Raw genomic sequence first — 26185 nt, 5'->3', positions numbered from 1 at the left:
CCACTGTGCGTTCCAATATCCATCCTACCATACTACTTAGTATGCCAGAAATGCTGCAGCAAGAGTTAAAAAGAAAAAGTACGCGATTTGGAACGCAGCTCCAGCCAGTTAGCGCACCTCAGAAGTTAAAAGCACATCTCCTAGCAATGCCAGTCCTCATGTGTCAGTCAACTGCTGCTGTGGGACTCGCCTTCCCACAGGCCTGAAACTTAGAACCTCAATAATGTCCAAACATATTTTTGCCTTGGATAAACAGGCACAATAGCTGCAGAATAAAGACAGTTAATATAAATTTCAGTTCAACTTCAATTTAAAATCAAGCCAAATATGTCCAAGAAGGTTCAAACTGTCTTAGTTATTTGCAGCTACTGTTTGGTCCAGCACTTGCGCACTGCTGCTGGTAAAAAAGTTAAGTCGGTAACAGTATGTTTTAATTATGTCTTTTGAAGTCATGACTTTAAATCCATCTACAAACATTAAAAAAAATGGAAAGGTCCTGTGTTTCTGTAACCACTGCACACTGATTCACTCAAATAGAAATGTTAATGCCTGTGTTGAATCTCTATTCCCCTTGAATCCTCCCCTCCTGGTTCTGCAGATGTGATCAATCAGAAACATCTCTAGCGTGGGAGGCGCCCCACAGCGCAGATAGTCGCGTCTCATATGGTCTGGTCTAAGCTGGATGGAGAGGATGTGAGCTGCATGATTGGCAGATGAAGGAGATCTCTGCTTTCTGATTAAGAAAAAAAATTTCACTAAACTTTTAGATCACTGTTGCTCTTTGTCCTCTTTGCGTCTTTATCTTTCTAAGAATTTGGCATGAAATGATAGAAACTTCTTCAAGGTGCTGGATGAATAGTAATCTTTTCTTTCCCTCCTCTAACTTCACATCTCACTTTTTTTCTTACTATCTTTGCGCCGCCATCCCTCCCTCAGGCAGATCACACTGTCTGATCTCCTGCCACAGTGAACTCTCTGTAGCATAAAAGAGATGAGATATTGGCAATGCAGGATTTTCATACTCATTGCACATTCCTCGCCTGTCAAACCAAGAGCCCTCTTTGATGAAAGTGAAATATTAGTTTTCTTTTCCAATGTTCTAGTATTCATATCATGCTTTTACTTATAATAATCTTTATAATAGTTTTACTTTTCAAGTAATAAGTACAAAGCATAAACATCAGCCAGCTCATGATAAAAGAAAGAAAGTATAAAAGTTGTTAAGAAAGGCTACATTGTATAAGTGTGTGTTGTTTTTTTGATAACCTGAATGTTTTGTCATGGTGTGAATTTTTTTCTCAAAACTGCAGAACTAGAAATACTCATAATCATAGCACATTGTGGTGAAGTCATGGATCGAAAGTGCATTTGGAGCATGTTTTATTGGCCATTACTCATAGCTCACCAGCAGTTCAAGAGTGATGATGGGACCTGAGGCGGTCACAGTACTGAAATTCATTCATGTGGACTACCAGGTCAGTATTTCTGGAGGATAGAGTGTGCTACCAGAATAATAATTTAATTTTTTTGGGCCGTTTATCATCAAATTAAAGAGAGGCGTAATTAAGTAAATATGGACCACACAACATCTATTAAATGTATGTGAGAGCAGGTGAAAACAATTAATAAAAGATGGAAAATTAGTAAATGTCATGATTGAATTCCTAATTTCAAGGCCGAAAAAATAAATGAAAGCATTCATGGACAATGAGCTTTTTGAAAATTTGCTTGACAATAGTTTTCATATAGTTATATACACAGTTTAATCAATTAAGTAAGTGTAGCCTTTGGAGAACACACACCTTACACACATGGACTGTGTGGACTTAATGTACTGGGAAATAGGGCTTGTGTCAATGAATAACAATTAGCAGAATATGCTAATGTTGATATCCCACTTTCAGGCTTCAGATCGGTGTGTATGTACACATCCCTTATTGCTCTCTCTCTTTCTCTCTCCCTCTCTCTGAGTCTCTCCCTCTCCCTGCTGCATATCAATGGATGTGCATCGCTCCAGGCCTCTGTCTCATTGCACCTCCTCTCCCATTTTTCAGCGCTTTAAATTAGGCTTAGCCGGCGCTTCGCTGCAGAGCTGACTGCACTCCGCTCACCTTGTTTAGTCATGATTTCCCACCTGAACGAGGAGTGCTGTTTGATCTCATTTGTTTAAAATCCTCCGATGTTATTAGGTGTGTATCTCCTGGGCTTCTGGGACGAGCAGGTTGTTGTTGGCCGGCTCCCTGTATGCTTGTCTGCCTGCCCCTGTGTCCAGCTCTGGAAACTAACTTTAATGACTTAGTCCTGTTATATTTCATAAATAATTGTGCTTTCAGGCATTTTCTGTGGTAAATTTAATTTAATTTGTTAACATAAATGATTCAGTATATTCATACATTTGTCATAGAATCATCTGTTTGGTGGAGTTAATAAATTAATAATAAAGAAAGTTGAACATGTCATTGTCATGATATGTACAGTCAAGACAGAGCAGGATGGGATGCATTTCACACCTTATTGCCATTTTCATTCATTCAAATATAGTATAACACCCATAACATTTTTTACAATAACCACCATCTTTGCTGTGGACCGGTTTCAAGTGCAGAAAACGATTTCTGGGTTTCCTGCTTAGACTTACTTTACAAGAAATGTGTGCTTTCAAAAAGGAATACCTTACAGTTCAGTGTTATTAAGCTGCTGGCAGTTGAAATACCAAAGGTAATCGTGCAGCAGGTAGCTGCTATGCTGTTAAACACAGAGTGGCTTCGAGCAACCGAAACAACTGGAGAACAATAGGGATCTCTCTCTCTCTCTCTCTCTCTCTCTCTCTCTCTCTCTCTCTCTCTCTCTCTCTCGCTCTCTCTCTCTCTCGGGTTATTTGTTCAGAGCAGCAGCAGAGGAACTTGGGTGATGCTGTTTAATTCAAATGGGATCAAAGCATCCGTTCATACCAAGGCTGCCAATGGGAGCGATATCAAAGCTGCAAGCAGACACATATGCACACATTTCCAGCTGACACACACACGCACGCACACACACACACACACACACACACACACACACACAAAGTCAGGCACTGTGTTAACACCCTGCAGGACAGCTTGAAAGAGCACACACAGCACAAATAAAAATCTGGTCTGCGTTTTCTGTGTAAAGGGAATTTTTGCTTAATGCGATGCTCTGATGGTCTACGTACGCTGGACTCTTACATATATAACCAAATATTGATTTCTGTGTAAGGGTAAGAGGGATGTGTGTCAAGTGTGCTTGCTCTCACCTGCAGTGGTGAGCTGTGGAGGCCATGCAGGTTCGATAGTAGATTAATGCATTTTGAATGAAGGTCTCTCTATATATCTTTCGGCCCCTCCCTCTTTCACTCTCACCGTTTCTCACTCTCATTCTCTTACTCGCTCTCTCATTCTGTGTCTCTATTCCCCCCTCTCCTCTGCACTCGTCTTCAGCTGAGATAATTTTTCACGCCACCAAACAGCCGCAGGACGCACATCTCCACACTCTGTTTCTGTTTACTTCAACGCTTTATGAAACATACACATCTTGGGCAAATTGGTTGCAGCAAACAGTTTTTCCCACCCAGCGTAAGTGAGTGTGTTTGATATCCTCTGATCCTGCCTCCCCCATCTGACTCTGAAGTCTGCTGTTGATGCACTGATAGTAAATATTAGATTGCCTGCCTACCTGCAGAGGCAACAGACTGACGTAACAGCTTCCACCTGAGTGTCACTGCCACAAATACCTGCAGGCGGATAAACACAGATACCTCTGCTGTCTACAAGCACACAAACACACTGCTACACACTCATACACACACTCTCCCTCTCAGACACGCATGGATGTAACACAACATGTAGGACAAAGTAACAGCTGCAAAAAGCATATTCAAACATCAACAGACGCATTCAGGAGTACAAAGACAGAATGAAACAAACAGAAACAGGAACACAAGGGGACAAACAAGAGAGAGAAAAAGGAATAAATGAGTCTGAGTGTAGGCTAAACACGTATTTTGGGAATCTCATCGTGCACGCTAATCCCTTTCCTCACCACCTCCACATGGAACAACACGCACAGAGCAGTTCGCCCTCATCCTGCATTTTCTGTAGATTTACAGTGGAATGGTACGGATGCTTTAGGGCAGCAGTCTGATTCCTTAGTCAAGTGCAGTTCATTAGTTTGCTCATCACTCTCCATATTTACGACCTTTAAGTTGCTGTGCAACACAGGTTTCCTCCTTTTAAGATTGATTTAACAGCTTCCAGCATTTACATTCCTCCCTGTGGGTTTGCTGCTTTAGTATGCATAGCCTTACAATTAGCTTTCCAGCATTTACATTGACATTTTATACATTTATGTTAGTGCAGCAGTCACATTCACAGAAGAACCCAAGCTCTGCCACATAAATAAAACACGAACCAAGCAGAAAAATGTAATTTCCCAGTCAGTAGTTTTGATTATTAGTTAGTAATTTGTTTAAAGGTGCCCTGTGGAGTTTTCTTGGAAACAACCAAATGTAATATATACATGTGTGTTACTCACTTAAACACATTGTGTACCCTTAAGGTGTAACAAATGTTTGAATTAATTTCCTTCCTCATCAAACATTAACAAACGAACAAGATTATTATTTTTTTAAGAATATCAAATCCAGTATTGTTGTACATCTGTTTTACTAGCTTGCATTGTCCTTATTCCCTTCCCTAAATATTATTTCTTTGTTCAAAAGCAAAATTACAAAACACAAAAAGTAAAACGCAATAGTGACAGAATATAACTCTACCATATCCAGCTGAGCATGTTTCACACAGCTGAGTATCTTCAGGAGGGTCTTTAGTCCTTTTCAGACATGAACCACATTGCATAATGTGTTGGCAATTTAACATGCTTGTCTCAAGTCTGACTATTTTTTATTTCAAAGAAACGACAGCAATCCGATTGGGTCAGACCAAGTAACATTGCAACATTAATCTGAACTGAATGGAGTCATGATAACATAAAGGCTGCTGCAGCACATGTTTAAATATGCACGGCGAGAGATTAAATGCATGCCTTGGGAAGAGCACGGTAATTTATTACGTCAGCATCATCTCTGATGCACAAAGAGCATTTAAACCAGAAACCACTCTGAATAAGCCCATTTTCGGTTGTTGAGGACATTTTTCTCATGCCAGATTAGTCCGTGATTTAGTTATTCTATCCTTTTGCAGTGGTAAACATAACAAAATAGGCAGCAGTATTGTATAATGAATTTTTTAATTGATGAGAAAATCGAGGGCAATTGTCCCTGATGCTGATGATGGTCATTAATTAAGTTTAATAATCCATCAGTTATGTAGCCTATGAGACAACAGAAAACAATCCTTTTCCTTTATGTGTCACTTTCACTGCTTCCTCTCATGCATCAGGTGCCAAATATCACAAAACATTGTGGCTCTTTCTGTAATGGCCTGAATGAAACCATAATCAACATTTATGTAAAAGTCACGTATGTCAGAGGGATAACAGCTCATTGCTTTTACAGATGAAGCCAGTGATGCTATGTCTGAAAAGAGTTTTATTTAGTAGCTGACTGTAGTGCAGCTGCAAGTCTGTCTATACATTGGCCTCCCCTATCTGTGTCCGTATTGACTTTGCCCTCAGATGGAGAGTATCACCTTGATGTATGCACTGATCACACTCAGAGGTCACTGATAATGATCAAAACAATTCCCACTGAGAGGCAGGGAGAGACGTTGTCTATACACCCCCGCCTTTCACCCTCCATCTCCCGCCTCATGGCTTCAATTACTCAGTGTGACGGCATTAATAATGCAGCAGTCCCCTGCCCTGGCCTGCAGTGCAATGTACGCCGGTGTGTGCGTACTGACATTAAGAGAGAGAGGGCAAAGGTTCTTCTGAATGATCAAATAAGAACAGCAGCAATGCAGAAGCTGAAACAGCAGTGTGGTATACTCTGGATACCAAAATGAGTTTAATCTCTGAATCATGCATTCCACTCAACATATAACCCAATTTGATCGTTGTACTCAGCTCTCATTACTATCCAGCAATTTTTAGTTTAAAACTGAGCTTTTTTTTGCCTGTGATGTTTGTGCTTAAGGCTCCTCTGTTGCAGTTGAGGGATGTTTTATCCTAATGAGGCTTACATGGGTAATTAAAAGGCTGGATAAAATGCACCGTAGATTAATGAATGATAACATGATAATCCAACCGCTTGGTGAAATAGCTTCAAGGCCAAAAATGTGTCCTCTCAAACTGTGGTGGTATTGTGATCAGTCATGTAAGTCATGCAGGGTATAGTTGACTGTCAACGGGGCAGTCGGTTGATGAATGGCGCTGTATTTCGTCTATATGGCGTCCATCTCCACATGCAATCTGTTATCCTCAATCTTACTTCACACCATCACCCTTCTCCAACATACAGTTCTTATATGATCTGTAGCCTGATTATACTGTAGCCATCCGTGCACGACCACACTGTTACAGGCTGACTAGCACCATATACATCAAACTGAAAACGCAAGCCCTTTAAATATTTTGATTTTTAACGCGGTCATTGATACCCATTCGACAGATTCATTTAAAAAACACAGGGCAAAAAAGTGGCTATTAATGTTATTTCAGACCAAAGGAAAAGGCAGAGGGAGATTTATCCTCTTCTGTTGCTGAGCCATTCCCCTCTCAATCCCTCCATCTGTCTCTGTCACCACGATATCAGTGATGGCACAGAGAAAAACACCAAGCTGTAAATGGGAAAGGACAGATGAGTAAGAGAGAGAAGGTAAATGTGTGCGTCTGTGTGTGTATGCGCATGTATCTGGTGTGTGTGTGCGTGTGTGTTGGTGCACTTTTGTGTTTTGTTTGCGATCTGTGTGCCGAGCATCAATGATTCATCGTCATCTGTCTCCCACGCCCTGTCTGTCAGACTGATTCGGGGGAGCGTTGTTTGCTCTGTATCAGCGCACCAGTATGTGTGTGTGTCAGGCTCAAGGTACGGTCACGTTTGTCTTCAGCCCAACAAAACTGACCCAAAAATGAGGTGATGTCAAAGGTCAGATGGTGGTAATAAGAAAATATTGAGCGGAGCGATAATAAACTGCAAACAATCTGTGAGAGTGATGTAGCTTTTGTAGTCTAGTCTAGTGTAATTTACAAAACAAGGTGTTGTTACTCCACAGGAGTAATTACACCTTCATTTGTAAACCCAATACGCATCAACACAACACTGTTTCATGTTGGGGAAAATAATGGCGAGCTTTGACCTGTGAGACAGCTGGAACCAGCTCTGAAACAAGGAACTTGAATTTCTTAGCTGCATGAGCTTCAATTAAAGACTGACCCGAGTGTGGCTGGGCCTTTACACTTCATGCCAGGGGACGACAACGTAAGATGCTAATGCAGTGACAAAGACTGTAGCCCTCACTGGCTTCCCAACATTTGAATGCAGCCAATTGAAAGGGTAGAGTTAGTCCAAAAAAGGAAAAAGACATTGTTGCAGTTTTCAAGCTTTCTGTTTATACTTTAAAACTGTCATCTAGAACCGGGGGAAGTGGGGAAGTGTAAAACTATTTGTAAGATAAAACAATGTAAATAAACAACTTCATTTCCTCAGAGAATGTTAGACCACTGTCCATTGAAAGTTAACATCTGCTAATGAAAAAACTGAAGACTTGGAACTCTGCTCATCAATGATGCACTTCCACTATTTGACACCAGAAGGTACCAGCAATTTCACACACAGAATAATTTCATTTCAGACATTTCATTGGGTGTCACACCACTTTGCGAGAGAGAGAACTTTGAACGTAGGCGACAGACAGAACACCGATAGCGAGAGACAAACTATAACTGAACCATGACCCTCAAGCTGAATCTGTCAGCCTGTGGCTACAACAAGTGGGCCAAGCAGCTGGAGGACAGTTAGATGGAAAACAAGGCTTCAGGTGCCCAGGTTGGAGGTGTTGAAGGCTCCCCTCCAGGGTCTCGGAGCAGCATATTTCCTGCAAGAAGGTTGGTGAGCTCTCTACCAGGCTGGCGACAAAGGGAATAAGTCTCTGGGGAGACTGGTAGAGTCACCAAGGAGCTTGAGACTGGAGCTGAGTGAGCATTTGCAACAAAATGATGCCCATTAGCAGCAAGCTGAAATGGCAAAAAATGATCAGGATCAGATCCAGGATCTGAGGGAGAAGCAGTATCCCATCCGTCAGGAGATGAGGGTTCTTTTGCTGCTCCAAGCGTAAAGGCAATCCTTTAATTGCACAATCCTAGTTTCACTTACTTTTGGTTGGATTCAAATACTGTATATTCTTAGAATATGCATGAGAGAAACTTGTGTTTTTCCCAGCTGTTGTTTTTCTCCAGTTATTCAAAAATAAATCGCATATGCTTTCCATGCATATGTATTGGTAAACACGACATATTTGCATTGTAAACACTAATTTGCAGGGGGCGTCTCAAGAAGAAAATGGGAGAGAGAGAGAGAGAGAAACACAATCAGTCAGACAGCAGGCGTGCAGTGAGACTGGTAACAAGAAAGAAGACAAAGACGTTGTAAGAAGAGTCTTCTGATCCCGGCGATTTCCGTTTCTGGGTTGGTGTTGTGTGACTAACTTGATGGGAACTGCTCCCAGGATGAGGGCAGCCAGAGGCTTGTTTTCAGGAAGCGGGCCATTCATTGGTTTCCTAATTGGTGGGAGTGCAGTGAACTGGCTAACTTTATTGGCCTGTTTTTTGGCTGCCTTTCCTCTAAAGATATGCAATGAAGAGAGTGGAGGATGTGGCCTTAGGTCCCAGAAACACAGGAATAATTTCAATAGGAAAATACTTACAGACACACTTAAATGTATTTGTAACAGCTTTTTATATGTCTTAATCTTTATCAGGGAAAAACTGAGGAGAGATATAGGGAGATATCCCTGGGGAAATGCCATTATTATTATATTCATGAAATGTCCTTGTAAGATAGAGCCCTACATGCTGGTGTAAGTGGTCAGATTTTTTGATATGAGTTGTTAAGCCTTGTGTGTCTCTCAATCTTCTGACTGTAAGTCTTTATTCCCTATTTGTGTTTGAGTTTCAGACACAAAGCACTACAGTGATTCAGTCTCTGACAGGCAATCATATGCATTTATAAAAACATTACATACACTCAATTTTAATCTGATTTCACTTTAACTGTATGTGGCCTCTGGGGTACAGAACGATAAAGCTCCACTTATGTTATATATGACACCAATGCATTAATGGTAAATGTCTTTAAAGCCAAGGACAAGTGCTCTATCTGCAGCATAAACACAACCTGAAACCTTTTCTGATCTGGAGTGTTTTCATCTCTGTTCAGTCAGTAAGCACTTCACAAACAGCTGTTTACCATCATGCAAACAGGAAGTGAATAGATCTTTTACATTTCTATTCAAAGTATAGGTCACTGCTTTAGGCAGGCGCCTGCCAACTGTCAAACCTTGATGTCTGGAGCTTTTGGAGATTCTGTAACCTTCTGCGAAACACTTCTCACAGAGTATGATCTTCTGTGAGGAAAAAAACCCTCTTTCACAGCTTCCTGGCTTATCAGACACAAACACACACATTCACTCAAACAGTTCTTAAAAGAGCAACTGCAGCCAAAGATGGTCTTCCTGCTTCCCCCATTTTCCCCCAAGATTGATTCACATGGATTATATGGACTGTGGCTCTGGTTTGAAAAAAAGCACATCTAAAAATAGATCCCACGGAACAAATGCCCCCATATGCCTCCATGAAGCAATCAAAGCAGTGGCCTTTTTTCTTAACATGCTCATTGTATCATTCTTTCCTTTTTTTGTCTGTATATCCCTTTCCCTGTCCTCCTCTGGCCTCTCTTTCCCTTCCATTGCTCTTCTCCTCAGTCTCTAACAGGTGACAGCAGTATATGTAGGCTGGCGTTGTCAGGCTGGTCTCCTCTGCTCCCTAACAGGCTGTTAATACTGACACTTCAGCACATTGGGCTCTGGCAGCGTCAGAATGCAATTCCTCCAATATCCTGTTTTTGTCCTTTTCTCCAAGTGACTTGTGTACAATGTCTGGGGTTTGAATCAGGTTAATGACTTAACCCAATCCCTCACTGTCTCATTTGATAGTGTACATCTATAGCTGACATTATTATCCAGCTGAGCCTACTGTACAAAGACAGGTGGTCGGTAACATGCAAAAGACCATATCTGCAGAACACAGATACGGTTGTTGATTGATACATTGCCAGTTTGGATGACTGATCCTCTGATAACAATCTCAATAAAAATGTGACCTCTTTTAAGGACACCTAACTGTGGTGGAATAGAAAAATACTAGTAATCTCAAAAAAAAAAAAAAAAAAAGCTTTCTTTGCACATTTGTGTAATCTCGAAAATCCTGTTATTTCAGCGTATTTAATTTCCTGTCCGAGGTGTTTGACTATATTAAGAGGATAAAAACCTTTGTTCCCACTCCTACAGTGACCTAAAAAGAAACTACAAAAAATCCAGTGATGACACCTTTTTGAGATTTAACTACCATGATGGGCTTTGTAGTCCTCACAAGACATTTAACAAATTAATTTGTTTACAGACATTTGCCTCTTTCAGCCCCTAATCACATTGACTTTCCATGAATTTGGCTCCACATAATTGCTCGAATAAAGGCTGCAGGGAGCTGCAGTTTTCATTATCTGTACAGAATAGCCAGCTGGAGAAAGACTTGAGTGGTGGAAAGCGTAACCGCAGTCTATTCTGTCGCTAGATTTCCCACATTGCTGGGCTGCTGCAGAGCTCTGCCTCTCTGCATGCTCCCCTTAAAGTCCCACGTGGTGCTCTGGCTGGTCAGAAGCAGGAGGCTGAGAGCAGATTATCTCGCTTTCCCATATGCTCTATATACAGTGGGTACGGAAAGTATTCAGACCCCTTTAAATTTTTCACCCTTTGTTTCATTGCAGCCATTTGCTAAAATCGAAAAAGTTCTTTTTTTTTCTCATTAATGTACACTCAGCAACCCATCTTGACAGAAAAAACCAGAAATGTAGAACTTTTTGCAAATTTATTAAAAAAGAAAAACTGAAATATCACATGGTCATAAGTATTCAGACCCTTTGCTCAGTATTGAGTAGAAGCACCCTTTTGAGCTAGTACAGCCATGAGTCTTCTTGGGAATGATGCAACAAGTTTCTCACACCTGGATTTGGGGATCCTCTGCCATTCTTCCTTGCAGATCCTCTCCAGTTCTGTCAGGTTGGATGGTGAACGTTGGTGGACAGCCATTTTCAGGTCTCTCCAGAGATGCTCAATTGGGTTTAGGTCAGGGCTCTGGCTGGGCCAGTCAAGAATGGTCACAGACTTGTTCCGAAGCCACTCCTTTGTTATTTTAGCTGTGTGCTTCGGGTCATTGTCTTGTTGGAAGGTGAACCTTCGGCCCAGTCTGAGGTTCTCTACACAGAGTTCTGGTCATCCCATACTTCTTCCATTTAAGGATTATGGAGGCCACTGTGCTCTTAGGAACCTTGAGTGCTGCAGAAATTCTTTTGTAACCTTGGCCAGATCTGTGCCTTGCCACAATTCTGTCTCTGAGCTCCTTGGGCAGTTCCTTCGACCTCATGATTCTCATTTGTTCTGACATGCACTGTGAGCTGTAAGGTCTTATATAGACAGGTGTGTGCCTTTCCTAATCAAGTCCATCCATCCATCCATTTTCCGTAACCTGCTTATTCAGTTAAGGGTCGCAGGGGTGCTGGAGCCTATCTCAGCTGTCAATGGGCGAAGGCAGGGTACACCCTGGACAGGTCGCCAGTCTGTCGCAGGGCTGACATATAGAGACAAACAACCATTCACACTCACATCCACGGGCAATTTAGAGTCTTCAATGCACCTAAGCTGCATGTCTTTGGACTGTGGGAGGAAGCCGGAGAACCCGGAGAGAACCCACGCTGACACGGGGAGAACATGCAAACTCCACACAGAAGGTTGTCCAGCCCGGGAATTAAACCCAGGCCCCTCTTGCTGTGAGGCGACAGTGCTAACCACTACACCACCGTGCAGCCCCTAATCAAGTCCAATCAGTTTAATTAAACACAGCTGGACTCCAATGAAGGAGTAGAACCATCTCAAGGAGGATCAGAAGAAATGGACAGCATGTGAGTTAAATATGAGTGTCACAGCAAAGGGTCTGAATACTTATGACCATGTGATATTTCAGTTTTTCTTTTTTAATAAATTTGCAAAAAGTTCTACATTTCTGTTTTTTTCTGTCAAGATGGGTTGCTGAGTGTACATTAATGCGAAAAAAAATGAACTTTTTCGATTTTAGCAAATGGCTGCAATGAAACAAAGAGTGAAAAATGTAAAGGGGTCTGAATACTTTCCGTACCCACTGTACATCCAAACGGAAGTATATTTAAATACACTGCAGCTTGTGAAAACCTGCTGGTGCGGCTCTGTCATTTCATGGGAGTATGATTTGGACTGTGGAGTGTTTCAAAGTGACCTATATCTGATATCATTTCAAACAGACCTCAATGCTAAAATGACCCACATGTGCAGCTGAACAACAACAAATGATGAGACATCTGGCCAGCTATTATCTGAGCCAAATTGTCGTCCATGCTTTAACCAATCAAATGTTGGATTATACTACTGTATGGAAGTCTCTAATTATAGTCCATTCCATGCAGAGGGACATAGAAACAATACATTATGTAGTTTTGGTAATTCAGACTGCAGGCATATGAACACAGAAAAGATATTGTCAAATTTCAAACAATGAATAAAGTCAAATCATGAATGACAGAACTTAGAATTAGAATACAATTAGCTGCAGTCTCACTGTACCCTAGGTCTTTTAAATGTATTATTGATGAGTCATTACGAACTGAAAACATTATACAGGATGCTCACTCTTTGTACTGTATAGCATTCTTGGATTTAAGTTATCCGACTCTCAAAGACTTACTTTTGGTAAGGACCAAATGATTCGCAAAATGCTGCTCCGTAGTAAGATGTTAACAGGCTATTGTATTACAGTACAGTACAGTGATAAAGGTACACGTTTAGTACTCAGTTACATTCATCTTCTGATCTACAGTGGATACAGTGGGATGTTGTGTCAGGACACACTGGTACAAGTAAAACAAGTATCTGATGTTAGGTCAATAACTTAAAAGAGGATATGCTATTGATGAATTTCTATATGACTCATATAATTTCATAAATAAAATCACTTAACTTTCTGCCTCTTCCCCAAAGAGAATATTAGATGTTTCTAACAGAGAAAAAAAAACATTATTTAGCTGTCATGTTTTGTTTTTTTAAGGGTCAATGTCTAATCTTGCTTTTCATTGACTAACTGATTGGGAATCAGTATTGGCTGTATGTAAATTGTGGCATACTGACTTCATACAAAGTGTGAGCAGTTTGCAATTCATTTTGGTCCCTCTACTCATGCTCTTTCTGAGAGCACTTTGTCCCAATGTTACTCATCTCCCATACTGTGCCATGGGCTCTCCCACATGCCGACACATTCATCTGTAAAGCCCTGTATGCCGAAGGACTGAAGAAAGAGCTGGCTGATACAGAGGTGGAGAGAAACAGGGGAGAAGAGAGGGGGAGAGTAGTTGACAGCTTTGGGTCTTAAAAGAAAGAGCTGTATGAGGAAGGAATGGCAGAATAAATTGCCTGACCGTTGCATGCAGCTGTGCTGCTCCTAAATTTAGACTTTTTAAAGACACAGGTAAGTGAAGCAGAATACCCTGCCGTCAACCTGCAATAGCTGTCCAGGTCAAATGCTGCAGTGTACCAGGAACGCAACAAAAATGGTGCAAATTTAAACTGCTGTGGGGCGTGCCAATGTGACTCCAGTCATATGGCGGGTCTGTTCATTTAATGACCCTCTGCTGTGCACATGGGAGAGTTTTCCCAGTGCTGGGTTAAATGGAAAAAATATATAATAGAAACAGACAGCGTTTTCTTAAGACCCTGCTTCTATGGGCATCACTGTAAGAGCACACACTTTCTCTCAAAACAAAAGGTCTTGTCTCAAATGAATTGATCTCTTAAATGAGCTGCATGCAACATTTTGCTGGTATTTGAACGCACAAGATAAGAAGGTAGAAAGTAAGAGAAGAGAGACATGATAACATCTCTAACCACCTTAGTATGCAGGATTAGCCCTTTTTATGTTCCCCTTTATGCCCATCTGAATGTCAATTACAGAGGGGCATGCAGGTAATCAGCATTCCAGCTGCGTCCTGGAAAGGTTATGTACAGGGCCACTGCTGTGAGAGAGTTATTTTCCTGCCTGTTGCTAACTTGACGCTGTTTTAAATCATACCAACTAGAACAGCTGTCCCCAGGTTTGCTGAAAATCTCATGGGCTTTTTAGCAGTTGACCCACGACCTTGCCCTTTGTCCTTCTACCTGTTCTGCCAGTACTGAATATATTTAAAAAGACTGTTTTTAGTGCTGTAGTGTAGCAACACAGACAGCATAGCCCAGAGAGAATCTCTGCAATATATATGCAAAACAATCATAAACAAACACAGGACTTAAGTCCTGCGAAACCAACATTTTTGCATGTTCGTGTTAGTGTGAGTTGTTAGTCATGTGACTCGTTTGTCACTAGCTAATCAGGTAAGTGGCCACGTACACTAGTGAGGTACCTAAAGCATCGTAACTTGAAGCTTGAAGGTAGTGAGAATGTGTTGTAAATATTCCTTCAGGGATTCATAAAGTATGATTAAACATCTCACTTTTCTTAGCTGAGTAGTTGGAGTAAAGAAGTTCTGTATGATTGAGGGTCCTGTAGGAACAGTGACACATCATCTGCATGAAGACTAATTCTGCTCTATCCGGTGGATGTTTGTATACCCATGATGACTGTGTTTAGATGGATGAAGGTGCTAGCAGCTAAGTGAATATTGCAAAAAAGTAAGGAAAAAAATATATAAGGTGTATAAGATATCCTTAATAATGATCCACCAAACATATATTTAATTTTATTTGCAAATAAGAATTTAGAAAATCTTATTTGAATGAGTGTTGGTGGCTGATTGTCTTAATTTGATAATGGTTTTATTAAATACTTTAATACTCCAAAATATAAGTCAGATATCAGCTAAACCTCTTTGTGTTTCAGCAGATACATCTTCATGTCTTCTGATAAATGTGAACAGATATTAACATAAGATCAGTTTTTCATTACTTGTGAGCAGAAAAGTTGTTTTCGTTGAAAACAATGAGAGTTCATATACAGAAAGCCAGACAGTACTACATATCCTAACTCCTTCAGCTTTTCACCCATTAAGACCCCACAACTCAAGGGCTTTTACTTCCAAGAACATCATATGCTTTGATCTAACCCTAGAGCTGAAAACAATCAAATTTTTTGTCTTGTTTTCTTCTGTTAAAAAAAATCAAATAACAGTCACTCTGCAAGTCTTCAGAAGAATCTATTTGATGTCCTGTTGAAGTAGACCCCACCCGTCTTTCTTCTCCCTTTGCTCCCCTCTCTACAGCAGCCTCAACAGAAGCTGAACCAATTCATTAGAAGGCTCAGAAAGTAAATTATGCTAATGGTTTCCTATGCCAGGGGAGGTGGAAACTGAGCAGTGCCAGATACTTTTTATTGCACTTCTACATCATTTCTTCTATATATTTTATTTAGACCTCTATGAAATGTGCAAATCGATCTTCTGAAGTTTAGAGGGCAAAATGACTGGAGAGAAGAGGAGAGGATTAGAAAGGAGGCGTTGGTTTTAGCAGTCGAGCTAAGGCAAAGTGATGATGGAGGAAGGGTAAACCCAGTGTCGAGAGACCATCAACAGGAATCCCTCTTACTTATTCATGCAGCAGCCAAGCATCAGGGAATCTCCAAGCCTCATTATGAAATGTATGTTGCAGCAGCTCACATAGCAGTACAGCTCTTGCTTGAAAGCCTTTGCTTATCCACTACACTCTCCTCCCTTCTTTCTATCTTTTTTAGATCAGATCACTCTAGGGAAGCAATGTCATGCTTCATTCATCGAGACGCCTCTGCCACCATCCTAAATCCCTCTCCTTTCTCTCTGAAAGGAAAAGCTTGGCTAATTTCAACAAGTTTGTGTAGTGGGCACAGAAGGGAGCAGATGCCTGAGCTGACATTTGCATTCACTTATTGTCTGTTTTTGTGCCAAAAGTGAGAGAAGCAGAGAAATGAGAGCATTCAACCACTGTGCAACAACATTTAAAGCAAGCATTTTAATTATATATGCTAAAATAAACATTTTCTAGGCAATTTTAGCCTGATGCACAAAACACAAGGATTGCATTGGTGTAATATATTCATTGACTATCCAAAACCTTTTAAAGCTAAACACGAGGTACTTCTCAGCATGCACAAGAGCTGGCTACCGGCTAAATGACACATTCTCTGCCAGCTATTGTATATTCCTTTCCGGTCGTCTTAATTTGTTATTTTATATCAGCATCTCTATACTGCGAGAAACAAATGTCCTCTTGCAGTGTGAGCAGAATGCAGCATTTTCATTGCAGGGTATATTACGAAAGAAAAAGCTTTCTCTTCGGCATGACAGCTAGCCGCTAGCGTATAGAGGGTGTTATAGCAACAGCCTTGACAACGACGCATTGATTGATTGATTGATTGATTGATTGATTGATTGATTGATTGATTGATTGATTGATTGATTGATTGATTGATTGATTGATTGATTGATTGATTGATTGATTGATTGATTGATACACATACAGACACATAGGTGTTGAATTCAGACAGGTGGTGAATCGTTTATCTTTTTATATTGGGTTAGGTAATGATAAGTGGGACAGAACAAGAAAAACCTGAAACATTTGATTGTTTTATAGATATTTGGCTGGACATCCCCAGTTATACTAAGATGTCCTTTTAGCCGACAAAATCCACCGTCAGTGGATTGAAAAGAATAGCCTGCTTCTACATCTGATCTAAATCAAGGACCCGATGTTTCAAAAATTACAAAGAATTTGGAGAAAACGAAGGAGGTGTTAAAACAGTGAAGTGTTACCATGCATGCTACTCAGGCATACAGCTTAATTTAAAGTGAACTTGGATTCCTCTCGGATGACAATATCTCCACCATATACTTGCTGCCCTCCTCTGTCCTTGAATATACTTTCGCAGTTCAAATTTGCTCTTTGTGGCTCCAGCTCATTTCAGAGTACAGGTGGAATCTATTTGTATTTCTGCCTCGTATACCGCTTGGACGCTGCGTTGCTTTTCTAGATTTATTTCTTTGCCTTCTTCCTCGGGCCCAGAGGGATATAAAAAAGAGTCGGGCCTCTTCACTGGAGCTCGGCAGCCACCATTAGAGTGACTAGACTGGGTTGACCCGTGGCTTGAAATTAAGAAGCTGAGGCCCATTGAGCAGCCCAGCTGATAGTGGCAGAGGATAATAAATTCACTGAGAAAGAGGAGGAGAGGGAACGGTGGAGGGAGGTTGAGAAGGGAGAGAGGGTGGAATGGATGTGGCAGCCCATGCGGCAGCCCATGCAGCCTCAGGGGCACTCAGGATCCCTTTATTAGCACGGCTATTTTCAGCCGGTCTTTTCATTGAACACAAGCATCAACATGCTGTGGGATTAGCTCAAAATAAACTACAGTTCCTGTGACTGGAGTGTAGCTAACTGATGTTTTTAATGTTTTAGGGGTCTATGTCACAGAAGAATAAACTATATCAGGCTTTGGCATCACTTCTTTGTAGGATTATTGATTTTTGTTTTTTCATGGGATTGGTTGACTTTAAGAGAATACAATATCAGTTATATCTGTTAAAGGTGCCCATGATAGGTAGTTAAAAACAAAAAGATATTTAAAAGTGTCGAAAATTCAGTAACTCAGAGGGATTTTGTTTATGAATACTCTAATAAAGTAGGTGTCAGAGGCTTTCAGTATGTGGATACTTTATTTCATGCACAAAATGTCCATGCATAGACAAAGGATACACATAGATAACACTCTCCTACCACTCAGTAGTTGGTCTCATGAATACAGTCTGATACATCTGAACATGTAAAAAGGGTGTTGTGTTTATTTGTATAGCGTCTTTCAACAACAAAATAAAAGACAAACATGTGTACATGGTAATGAATAGTGTGCAAATAAATGTGCTTGTGCTTGTGTGTTTTTGTCTCCTTGCACAGTAAATCTGTCTGTGTGTTGTTTGTTTAGCCTCACTATTGTGTGTGAGACAGTGGTGTGAAAAAGCAAAAGGAGAGCAGGAGGGACCGCGTGATTAAACACAAAGTTGGCAAAGATTCATGCAATCCGACTCAACGCTGGCGCAAAGGGAGCGCTTTTCTGAGGGGCTTTTCATAACCCTCTCCGTTTAGAATTACTGCTTATGTAATCATCTGCTCTGTGCTGAGGTCTGACTGGTTGGCATTCGAGCGCCAACCAGCCTTGCACCATGAAAATGAGGAAAAGCCTAGAAAAGGATGTGACATCACATCTGAAAATATATGCATTAACTTCTGTCATACTCATTGCAATACACAGCTTGGATGCTGCGTAAAATAACTGTAAGAAAAACTTTCCTTATCTTTCATACAGCCTCCAGAGAGAGAGAGAGAGAGAGAGAGAGAGAGAGAGAGAGAGAGAGAGAGAGAGAGAGAGAGAGAGAGAGAGAGAGAGAGAGAGAGAGAGAGAGAGAGAGAGAGAGAGAGAGAGAGAGAGAGAGAGAGAGAGAGAGAGAGAGAGAGAGAGAGAGAGAGAGAGAGAGAGAGAGAGCCACTGAATCTTCTTAAAAAGACAATTATTTTCTTTAAATCAAAGAGCAGAGCTTTAAATATGCCACTCTGACAGCAAACACACACCTGGTTTAAAAAATACGCAATAACAATAACACAAAACCTCAGTTCTGCCTGACTCATTTTTTATTGCATTTTATTCTTACAAAATCCTTCTCTCTTTCTTAAAATCATTGAAAAAGTCTTAAAGGTCTCGTTATCTACACTTTAATAATTAAAGACACTACACTAAAGCAGATTTTAATGAAAGTCTTGGCTGGAACTCAAAGTTATTATCCTGGTGTAATTATAATAAAATCTGATTCCTGCCAGTGTCTTTGCCATCTGTTCTTTTTGACTAAATATCATGTTTTCTTTCTTCCCTCCTCTCTTCCTCCTTTCTTTTCTTGTCTGCAGGATCTTAAGGACACAGTCGCTTGAATGGTATTATAACAACGTGAAGAGTCGCTTCAAGAGGTTCGGCAGCGCCAAGGTTTTGAAGACTCTGTATAGAAAGCACATTATAGAGAGAGGAGCGCTCTCTGATCTCCCAGGTAACTTCATCCTCTCGCATACTTTTTAATCAGCCATGCATGATCTTTGTTGTATTGCCATTCTTTTTAATCATTATCGTCTCCATCATTTTGATTGCAGAGCAGCCCTCTGTCTTTGTGCAATGTTGTTACGTTGTGTTAAACGCCAGTTTGGCTAGAGACATAATATAACTTCCTCGAACAACTTTATTTGAGATGCCAGGTTCTGGTCGGAGTAAACACAGACAAGCACACTTGATTGCTTTGATAAATAATCACCCACTTTTGTTTCAGACCATTTTGTTCTCTCTCTGACTGATTGGATTAATTACTTTCTCACTGGCATGTAGAAAAAAAGATTTTCCCACAGCCAAACACACTCACATACACACACTTTTGGGTAATGTTAATGGTGGGTTGTTGTAAAGTGAAACTTTTTGTGTTTTCACCACTCTTTACCCTTTTAATTAATTTGATCGTAAGGTGGTCAAATTGATTTGAGGAAACCACTGTCTTCCATGTCTGCAGTTTCGTTTAGAAAATACTCATGTGATCTTGCATTTTCTGTGTGTGAGTAAGGCAGTGTCGGTGTTTGTGTGTGGGTGTGCCACTGATGATGGTGACAGACGACGGGTGAGCTGCCCTGTGGACTCGTCCTGCCAGTTAAGCCCTCCGGGGGCTCAGGCCACTTTAGCGTCCTCAGTGAATTGTTCCTGTGCAGGACAGCAGCAAGGCAGCTTTTATCCAGCCTCCCGCGCTCCAGATAACATTGTTTTGACCCCACTGCAACATGATCGGTCTGCGTCTGTTGCTGACTACAAGGCATTATTTCAAACCCTGGTACATGGGATTAAATGGATGAAGGGAGCACAGAGGGGACAAATCAGGTCAGACTTGAGGCAGAACTGGATGAGGTTGAGATGAGGGGATGTTTAGGAATACACCATGACCACAACTCAAGTTAATTTTGTCTGTAATGTATAAAGTGAGTTTGTAGGCCTGAGTGGTATTGTAAAAAAAGAACAGTTTTATCATTATCATATATTATTCTATAGTTACATCCGCAACTTTGAAACCCACACAGTAGAGATGACAACAGTACAGTATAACTAGTTGGCAAAATCCTTCACGATTACATTTTCCTTTTTTGCAGAAAACTCATCTAGCCGTTGTTAAATCTGTCATGTCTTTACGGGATAAAATACCTAGATTTGGCTTTCAACGTATTTAGCCCAATAACAGATGTTTGTTCAGTTCACATCTGTATTGTTCCACAAGAACTCACTTTTCAGAGAAGCCGCATAAAAAAAGAAAACATAACACATAGAAACAATGTAAACATTAATACAACTGAAGACTTTAGAAGTGAAAACAATACAGATTTTTTTTTTTATGTGATAAAAGCAAGGGAAACTGCAAAATGACAGTAGAGATATTCATTGAAGTGGATTTAACGCTTTAGTTGTTTTATAGCTAAACTGTATAAGTTATAGTCTGCAGTGTAAATACAGTAATTGATAAATTTCCCCCTGACATTTTTGACAATTTACAGTTTATTATCATCATATTATCATTTTACTAATTGACATAATTGGACTCTAAGAAGGACAATTATGATTTATGTTGTGATCATAGCTTCTACTGTGTTGTATGATTCTCCTTTCAAAAACCTGCAGTTTTCTGATTTATTTCCCCACTTTACTCCCCCTAATCATCCATCTCTACTTTCTCCTCTCCTCTCCTCTCCTCTCCTCTCCTCTCCTCCCTCTCCTCTCCTCTCCTCTCCTCTCCTCTCCTCTCTTACATCATCTGGGGTGGAGGAGGAAGGATTAAGCGACTCGGCTGCTGGTCTCCCAGCTCATATGAGCCCAAAAGATTAAACCGCTTCCAATTCTGAAATACCCGCAACGCCGCTCCCACTAACTGGCTAGCTGACTTGCCATAATATTATGGATATACTGTGGTGTGTGTGTGTATGTTGCTTGTGTAGATAAATGTAAAAGCAGATATTGTTGGCTTGCATAAGAGAAACGTTGAGATTTATTGGCTGGCAAAGATTTTTTAAGTTATATTTATTCTTGTTTGTGTTTACATGAGAATATCTTGTTTATCTTCATCCATTCAACCACCCCCTCCCTGTTATATATCAGATTGAATTAAAAGGGATTGTGATAATGTCAAAACAGTTATGGCTAGACCTGTCAAATATATGATTGGCTTTTGATTTATTTGAAAGAAAAGGGCCTTTTTAAAACCTCTTTTGCAGCAAACAATTGGATATGTCAAGTGTTAGAACAAGCCTATAACGGCAAGAGATTATCATGATCTATCAGGACGTCTGTGCTTTCAATCGAACAGAATATAATGAGATTTTACTTCAGCATGTAAATCAGCGCTATATGGAGAGAAGAATCATTAGATAAAGATGTTGCTCATTAACACACTGATGTTGCAGCATCTCACTTGGTCTATTTTGCTCGAAGGAAAGGAGCTTTTATTTTGTAGCCTAGAAACCCTGCCAGAGTCTTAAAACTGGCCCTCTCTCTTCATGCATACAGAAAAGCGTAGGAATGTAAAAACATTCTCATTAACTGTTTCAGCATATGTGAAATATATAGGATCCCTCTATACTTGTGCTAGTTATGCTGATGTTTTTTATTATCACCAAGGGGCCAATGCTTGTGAAATAGGTTTCTGTACGAGTGTGAAACGGCAGCTGACATGACAGTCGGTGAGAGAGCTGTGACTGTTTTTACATCTATCATGTCCCCCGGAGAGAATGTGTGACCTTCAAACCAGCAGGAAGACAACAACAAGGAGGGAGCGATTTATACTTTCCTGTCCATCATCTCCGGTGGAACGGAATAATGCTCCTGTGTGGCCTGTTTGTACAAATACCAAACTGTCCCCTGGGTGTATATACATGTGTGTGTTTGTGTGTGTGTGTGAGTGTAAGAGAAATAGAGTGTTGCTTTGCATGTTCGATGTGATTTTAAGTGTCAGTGACCACATATTCACCTATAAAGAGGAAAAAGTAACATTTCAAAGAAGAAAACATTTGAATAGAATCATCCATATATTACACTTCTTTGCTTGAACAGCTGAAATTTGCTTTTTTCTTAACTGATACAAGTGCCTCATTAAGTGGATCGGCAGATGCCAAGCACTGATCCGAGTACCTATTAAATTAGTAATTAATGCCCTGATGTCAGTGTAGCATGAAATTAAATGGTTGTGTTTACTCATCGTACATAAATGAAACACTGTAGCACTAAAACACTCTTAATCTTTGGTGCACAAAAGGCTACGTGTCGACAAACTCAAATTTAGAAGTTAAATGTTACAGTGGAGCAGTAAATGGTGTTGCAAAGAATGGTTAAAGGAGAAAAAAATATATTTTTATTGAGGTAAGCATACTTTTTCAAATGAAATTAATTGATAGAATTATAACATCATTACACGTGTCTCAGCACATTTTTGGAACTACTGTACGCTATTCACTAGGCTTAAAACTGAAGTGTAAAAAAAATTAAAAAAAATAAGGTTATTTACTCTAAATATATTTGCACAGATTAAACAAATGATATGTCATGTGGTTATCTTGGTGAGTCTTAAAGGCACTAGTAGGCAGATTTTGTTTCCTTGTGGACTGAGTCAGAGCTCTAGACAAGAATTTTATTTTAAGACTAACGCAAACATTTCTGAATGGTCCATTATTTTACCCTGGCTGTGCGTCTAAATTGATCCAAGGGGTAGTGTTTGTTTCCACCTTGATAAATTTGAATAGCAACTCAGCTATTTGTTTAATACATGTCTTCCATCAAAAAGCTTTGCTCATCCTTCTTTACCTCTCCAGTCTAGTTTAATGGTATAGCATCATAACATTGGCCATTGAATGCAATGCAATGAGTCTGTTATGAAGTATAAAAAGCAGGAATCTTGAATTTATTTTTAATTTTTTTGACACTTAAATCTCATTCATTGCAAACGGGGATTACTGTTGTCCCACTTTTCTCCTGCCTGTTGTGTTTGCTGTCACTTCCCTCCAAATGATTGTGAGAGGCTTCCCACCTATCCAGTGAGATGACGGTAACTCGAGAAATGTTCAAACATATTATCACCTTCAAACATGCTGTTTTTCTGTGGTGAGGAAATTTAGAGAGAGAGAGATGGTGAGAGAGAGGAGAAGCAGAGGAAAAGCAGTGCAGTCTTTTGAAGCTTTCTGTGACCGCCGCCGTCTTTTCAGTAAGATAACAAAAGGAAGAGATGATGTCCTTGTGCATGTGGAATAGAGATTCAACCACACCTGATGGCATCATGGAATTAAGTTATGCACTTCAAAACCTAGCAAGACACGTTTCAAAAAGCACCTATATTGTCTTTCTTTTTATCGTACAATTATAATTTTTATTATTAAAAAACTAAAAAGTAGTCTTTCACCAGTGCATTTTTTTTCTCCTTCTCTCTGTGATTTAGGTGTGCCTGTGTTTTTATGCTCTGCAGGTTTGAGTATTGCACATGCGTGTTTCTGTGCCTGGATGACTACACGTGCCTCCTCAGAGCTGCAGTGAATTAAAGGATTTGTAGAAAATCAGTCAGTAGACAAATGACTAGAGATCAACACATGGACTGCATCAGTTTATACAGTATGTCCGTGTCCAGAGTTAAGATGTTGTATTCCCACTACAAGTGATTTTGGCTAAAACTTGGTGGTCCGATTGTTGTTATGGATCAGTTGATTCAAGAGTTTTTCTCCATCATACAGTTTTCTGACCGTCACTATTATGCTGCATTTATAAGCTTGAGTCAAAGACTGACATGTGGGCTTCCCTTTGAGCTGCTGAAGAGCTTTCCATTCATAAGCTGTTTTGTTAGGAAATCAAACCCAAATACTATAGAATAAACAAATATAAACTGTTAACAGAAGCTGCAATCTTGCTAGTGGGATCCTTGTTCAGGGTTAATTTGTACTGGAAGCATTTTGTCAGGAATGGACCTAGTTTTTCAGAATAAAAGCCCCAGAAAGTATCTTAACATTGCACTAAGGATGAGTCAGTTTTTTTCAAAGATAAAAGCCCAATAGAGCAATTGAATCCTAACAGGTAACTCAGGATGTGGTTTGTTTTTCAGGATAAAACCCCCATATCTCACTGAATGTTAACAGGAAACTAGGGATGGTTTTAGTTTTTTAGTTTTTTTCAAAATAAAAACCATAGAAGATAACTGTATCTTAACAGGACGAGATTGTAGTGTTTTGTTTTTTTCTTAACTGTAACTGTATCCTTTCAGGGTAAGGCTTGTTTTCTAAATTAAAGCCCCCAACAGTCATCGCATGTAATTATAATGTTATGTCATTTATAACAGTAAATTAGCGATTGTTTAATCGCTAGTTTAGTGTTTATAATTAAGCTCTGATCAGGGTTTAGACCTCAGCTGATGTTTTATCCTTTTTCCAACAAAGACAATTAAAGGAAACCTCAACTCCTTCTCAGTACGCTTGTATTCATTTTAGTCCCCGTACCTCCTTACTTAATATTTAGCATCCTTTACCCCTTTCCCACTTTTCCACCTATTCCTACTGCTTCAGCTGAGTTTTCAACTCATGCTCTATTCAAACCAAAACATTTTCCACATTGTTTTATACATTAGGAGTTTTGTCCAACTATTATATCCCATTCATACTTATGTTAAGATAATGTTCAACACAACTGATTGAGATTTTGTAATTTGACGAACCCATTTTCCACTTTTCAAACTCCTTCGGCTGCCTCTTCATCCAATTCAAGGCAAGCAATGCAGTTTTGTGCTGACTGAACACTTACATTTCTTAAGAAAACAATTCCCTTCTTTATTTAGGGTTTGCCGTTCCCAGATTGCCTTCAAATCTGCAGATGTGTTTCTAAAATCCTACTTCATTCCTTGGCCCAACTTTTACTTTGGGCAATTATGCTGAACAAACAGTTACAAATGCTGAATCTCCCATTTATTTAAAATTTTCTAGCTGTAGCATCTTTATTTCTTTTTTTTCCAGCTGTTGGATGCAGCTACTTTAAGCTAAAGAAACACAAATGTTTCCATGAAAACTAAAATGAAAACTAGTATTGTTTCATAACTGTGGTTAAATCAAGAATGTAGAATAGGAAGCGAGGATTCTGCTCGAGAATTCCACTTGTCAAGCAAGAGTGAGCATTGTGTGCTATGCTGCTGATCCATTTCTGTACAAATGAGTGGTTACTTAGCCTAAAACGCTCTCAACTTTCAACATTGAACTACAATGCAGTAGGTTATATGTGGTAAATCTGGTGAGTCAGTGACCTTGGTTCTACTGCTGTTCATGAACAAACACATGGACCTCTTACTTCCCCTTAGTCGTTCAAGGCTTTCTGCAGCGCCTTAAAAGATAACGGTAATGTAAAATGGCTCAACTACTTGCACTCACAGGCGTAATGTCACATTTTAAAGCATTTCTGTTGCCTGTGTTCCTTGAGCAGAAAGCTTGGTGACTCAGAGTACAGTGCTCTGTCTTCAGGGATTGGAGGGCAGAATGTTAAACAGGAGCCAACAGCTACTGCGGTCAAAAACTACAGGGCTCGGACCACATTGTTGTCAAGAATGCAAGTGCAACTCTGTTTGTGTGGTACCGACAACTATGCACACTCGTCTGCTTGCCTGCGTTCATGGACAAATGGGTTTCGAGTGAAGGAGATGTACTGAACACTCTGACCTTTAGCAGCTACACCGGACATTGTCTGTATAGTTTGCATTCACAATCACATCCCTTTGGGGTACTTTGTATTTTTTGTGGCATTTGGGCATATGTGAGGTCAAACATGCAGAATGCGTTAGATATGAGAAACAGACATTGTTTTACACTAATATGTG

At 40.1% G+C, this 26185-nt stretch overlaps 1 protein-coding gene across 3 annotated transcripts in view; it reads left to right on the top strand.

Moving 5' to 3' along the window:
* myripb (myosin VIIA and Rab interacting protein b) overlaps nucleotides 1–26185 on the top strand; it is a 102272-nt gene that overhangs the window by 54909 nt on the left and 21178 nt on the right. For all 3 annotated transcript variants that reach the window (XM_054622986.1, XM_054622985.1, XM_054622983.1), the window contains exon 4: nucleotides 19188–19324. In XM_054622986.1, coding sequence (XP_054478961.1) covers nucleotides 19188–19324 — 137 coding nt within the window. The remainder of the gene's footprint in view (nucleotides 1–19187; nucleotides 19325–26185) is intronic.

Source organism: Anoplopoma fimbria, chromosome 21, assembly GCF_027596085.1.
Source record: "Anoplopoma fimbria isolate UVic2021 breed Golden Eagle Sablefish chromosome 21, Afim_UVic_2022, whole genome shotgun sequence".
NCBI lineage: Eukaryota > Metazoa > Chordata > Actinopteri > Perciformes > Anoplopomatidae > Anoplopoma > Anoplopoma fimbria.
This window is presented reverse-complemented; position numbering and strand designations above follow the sequence as displayed.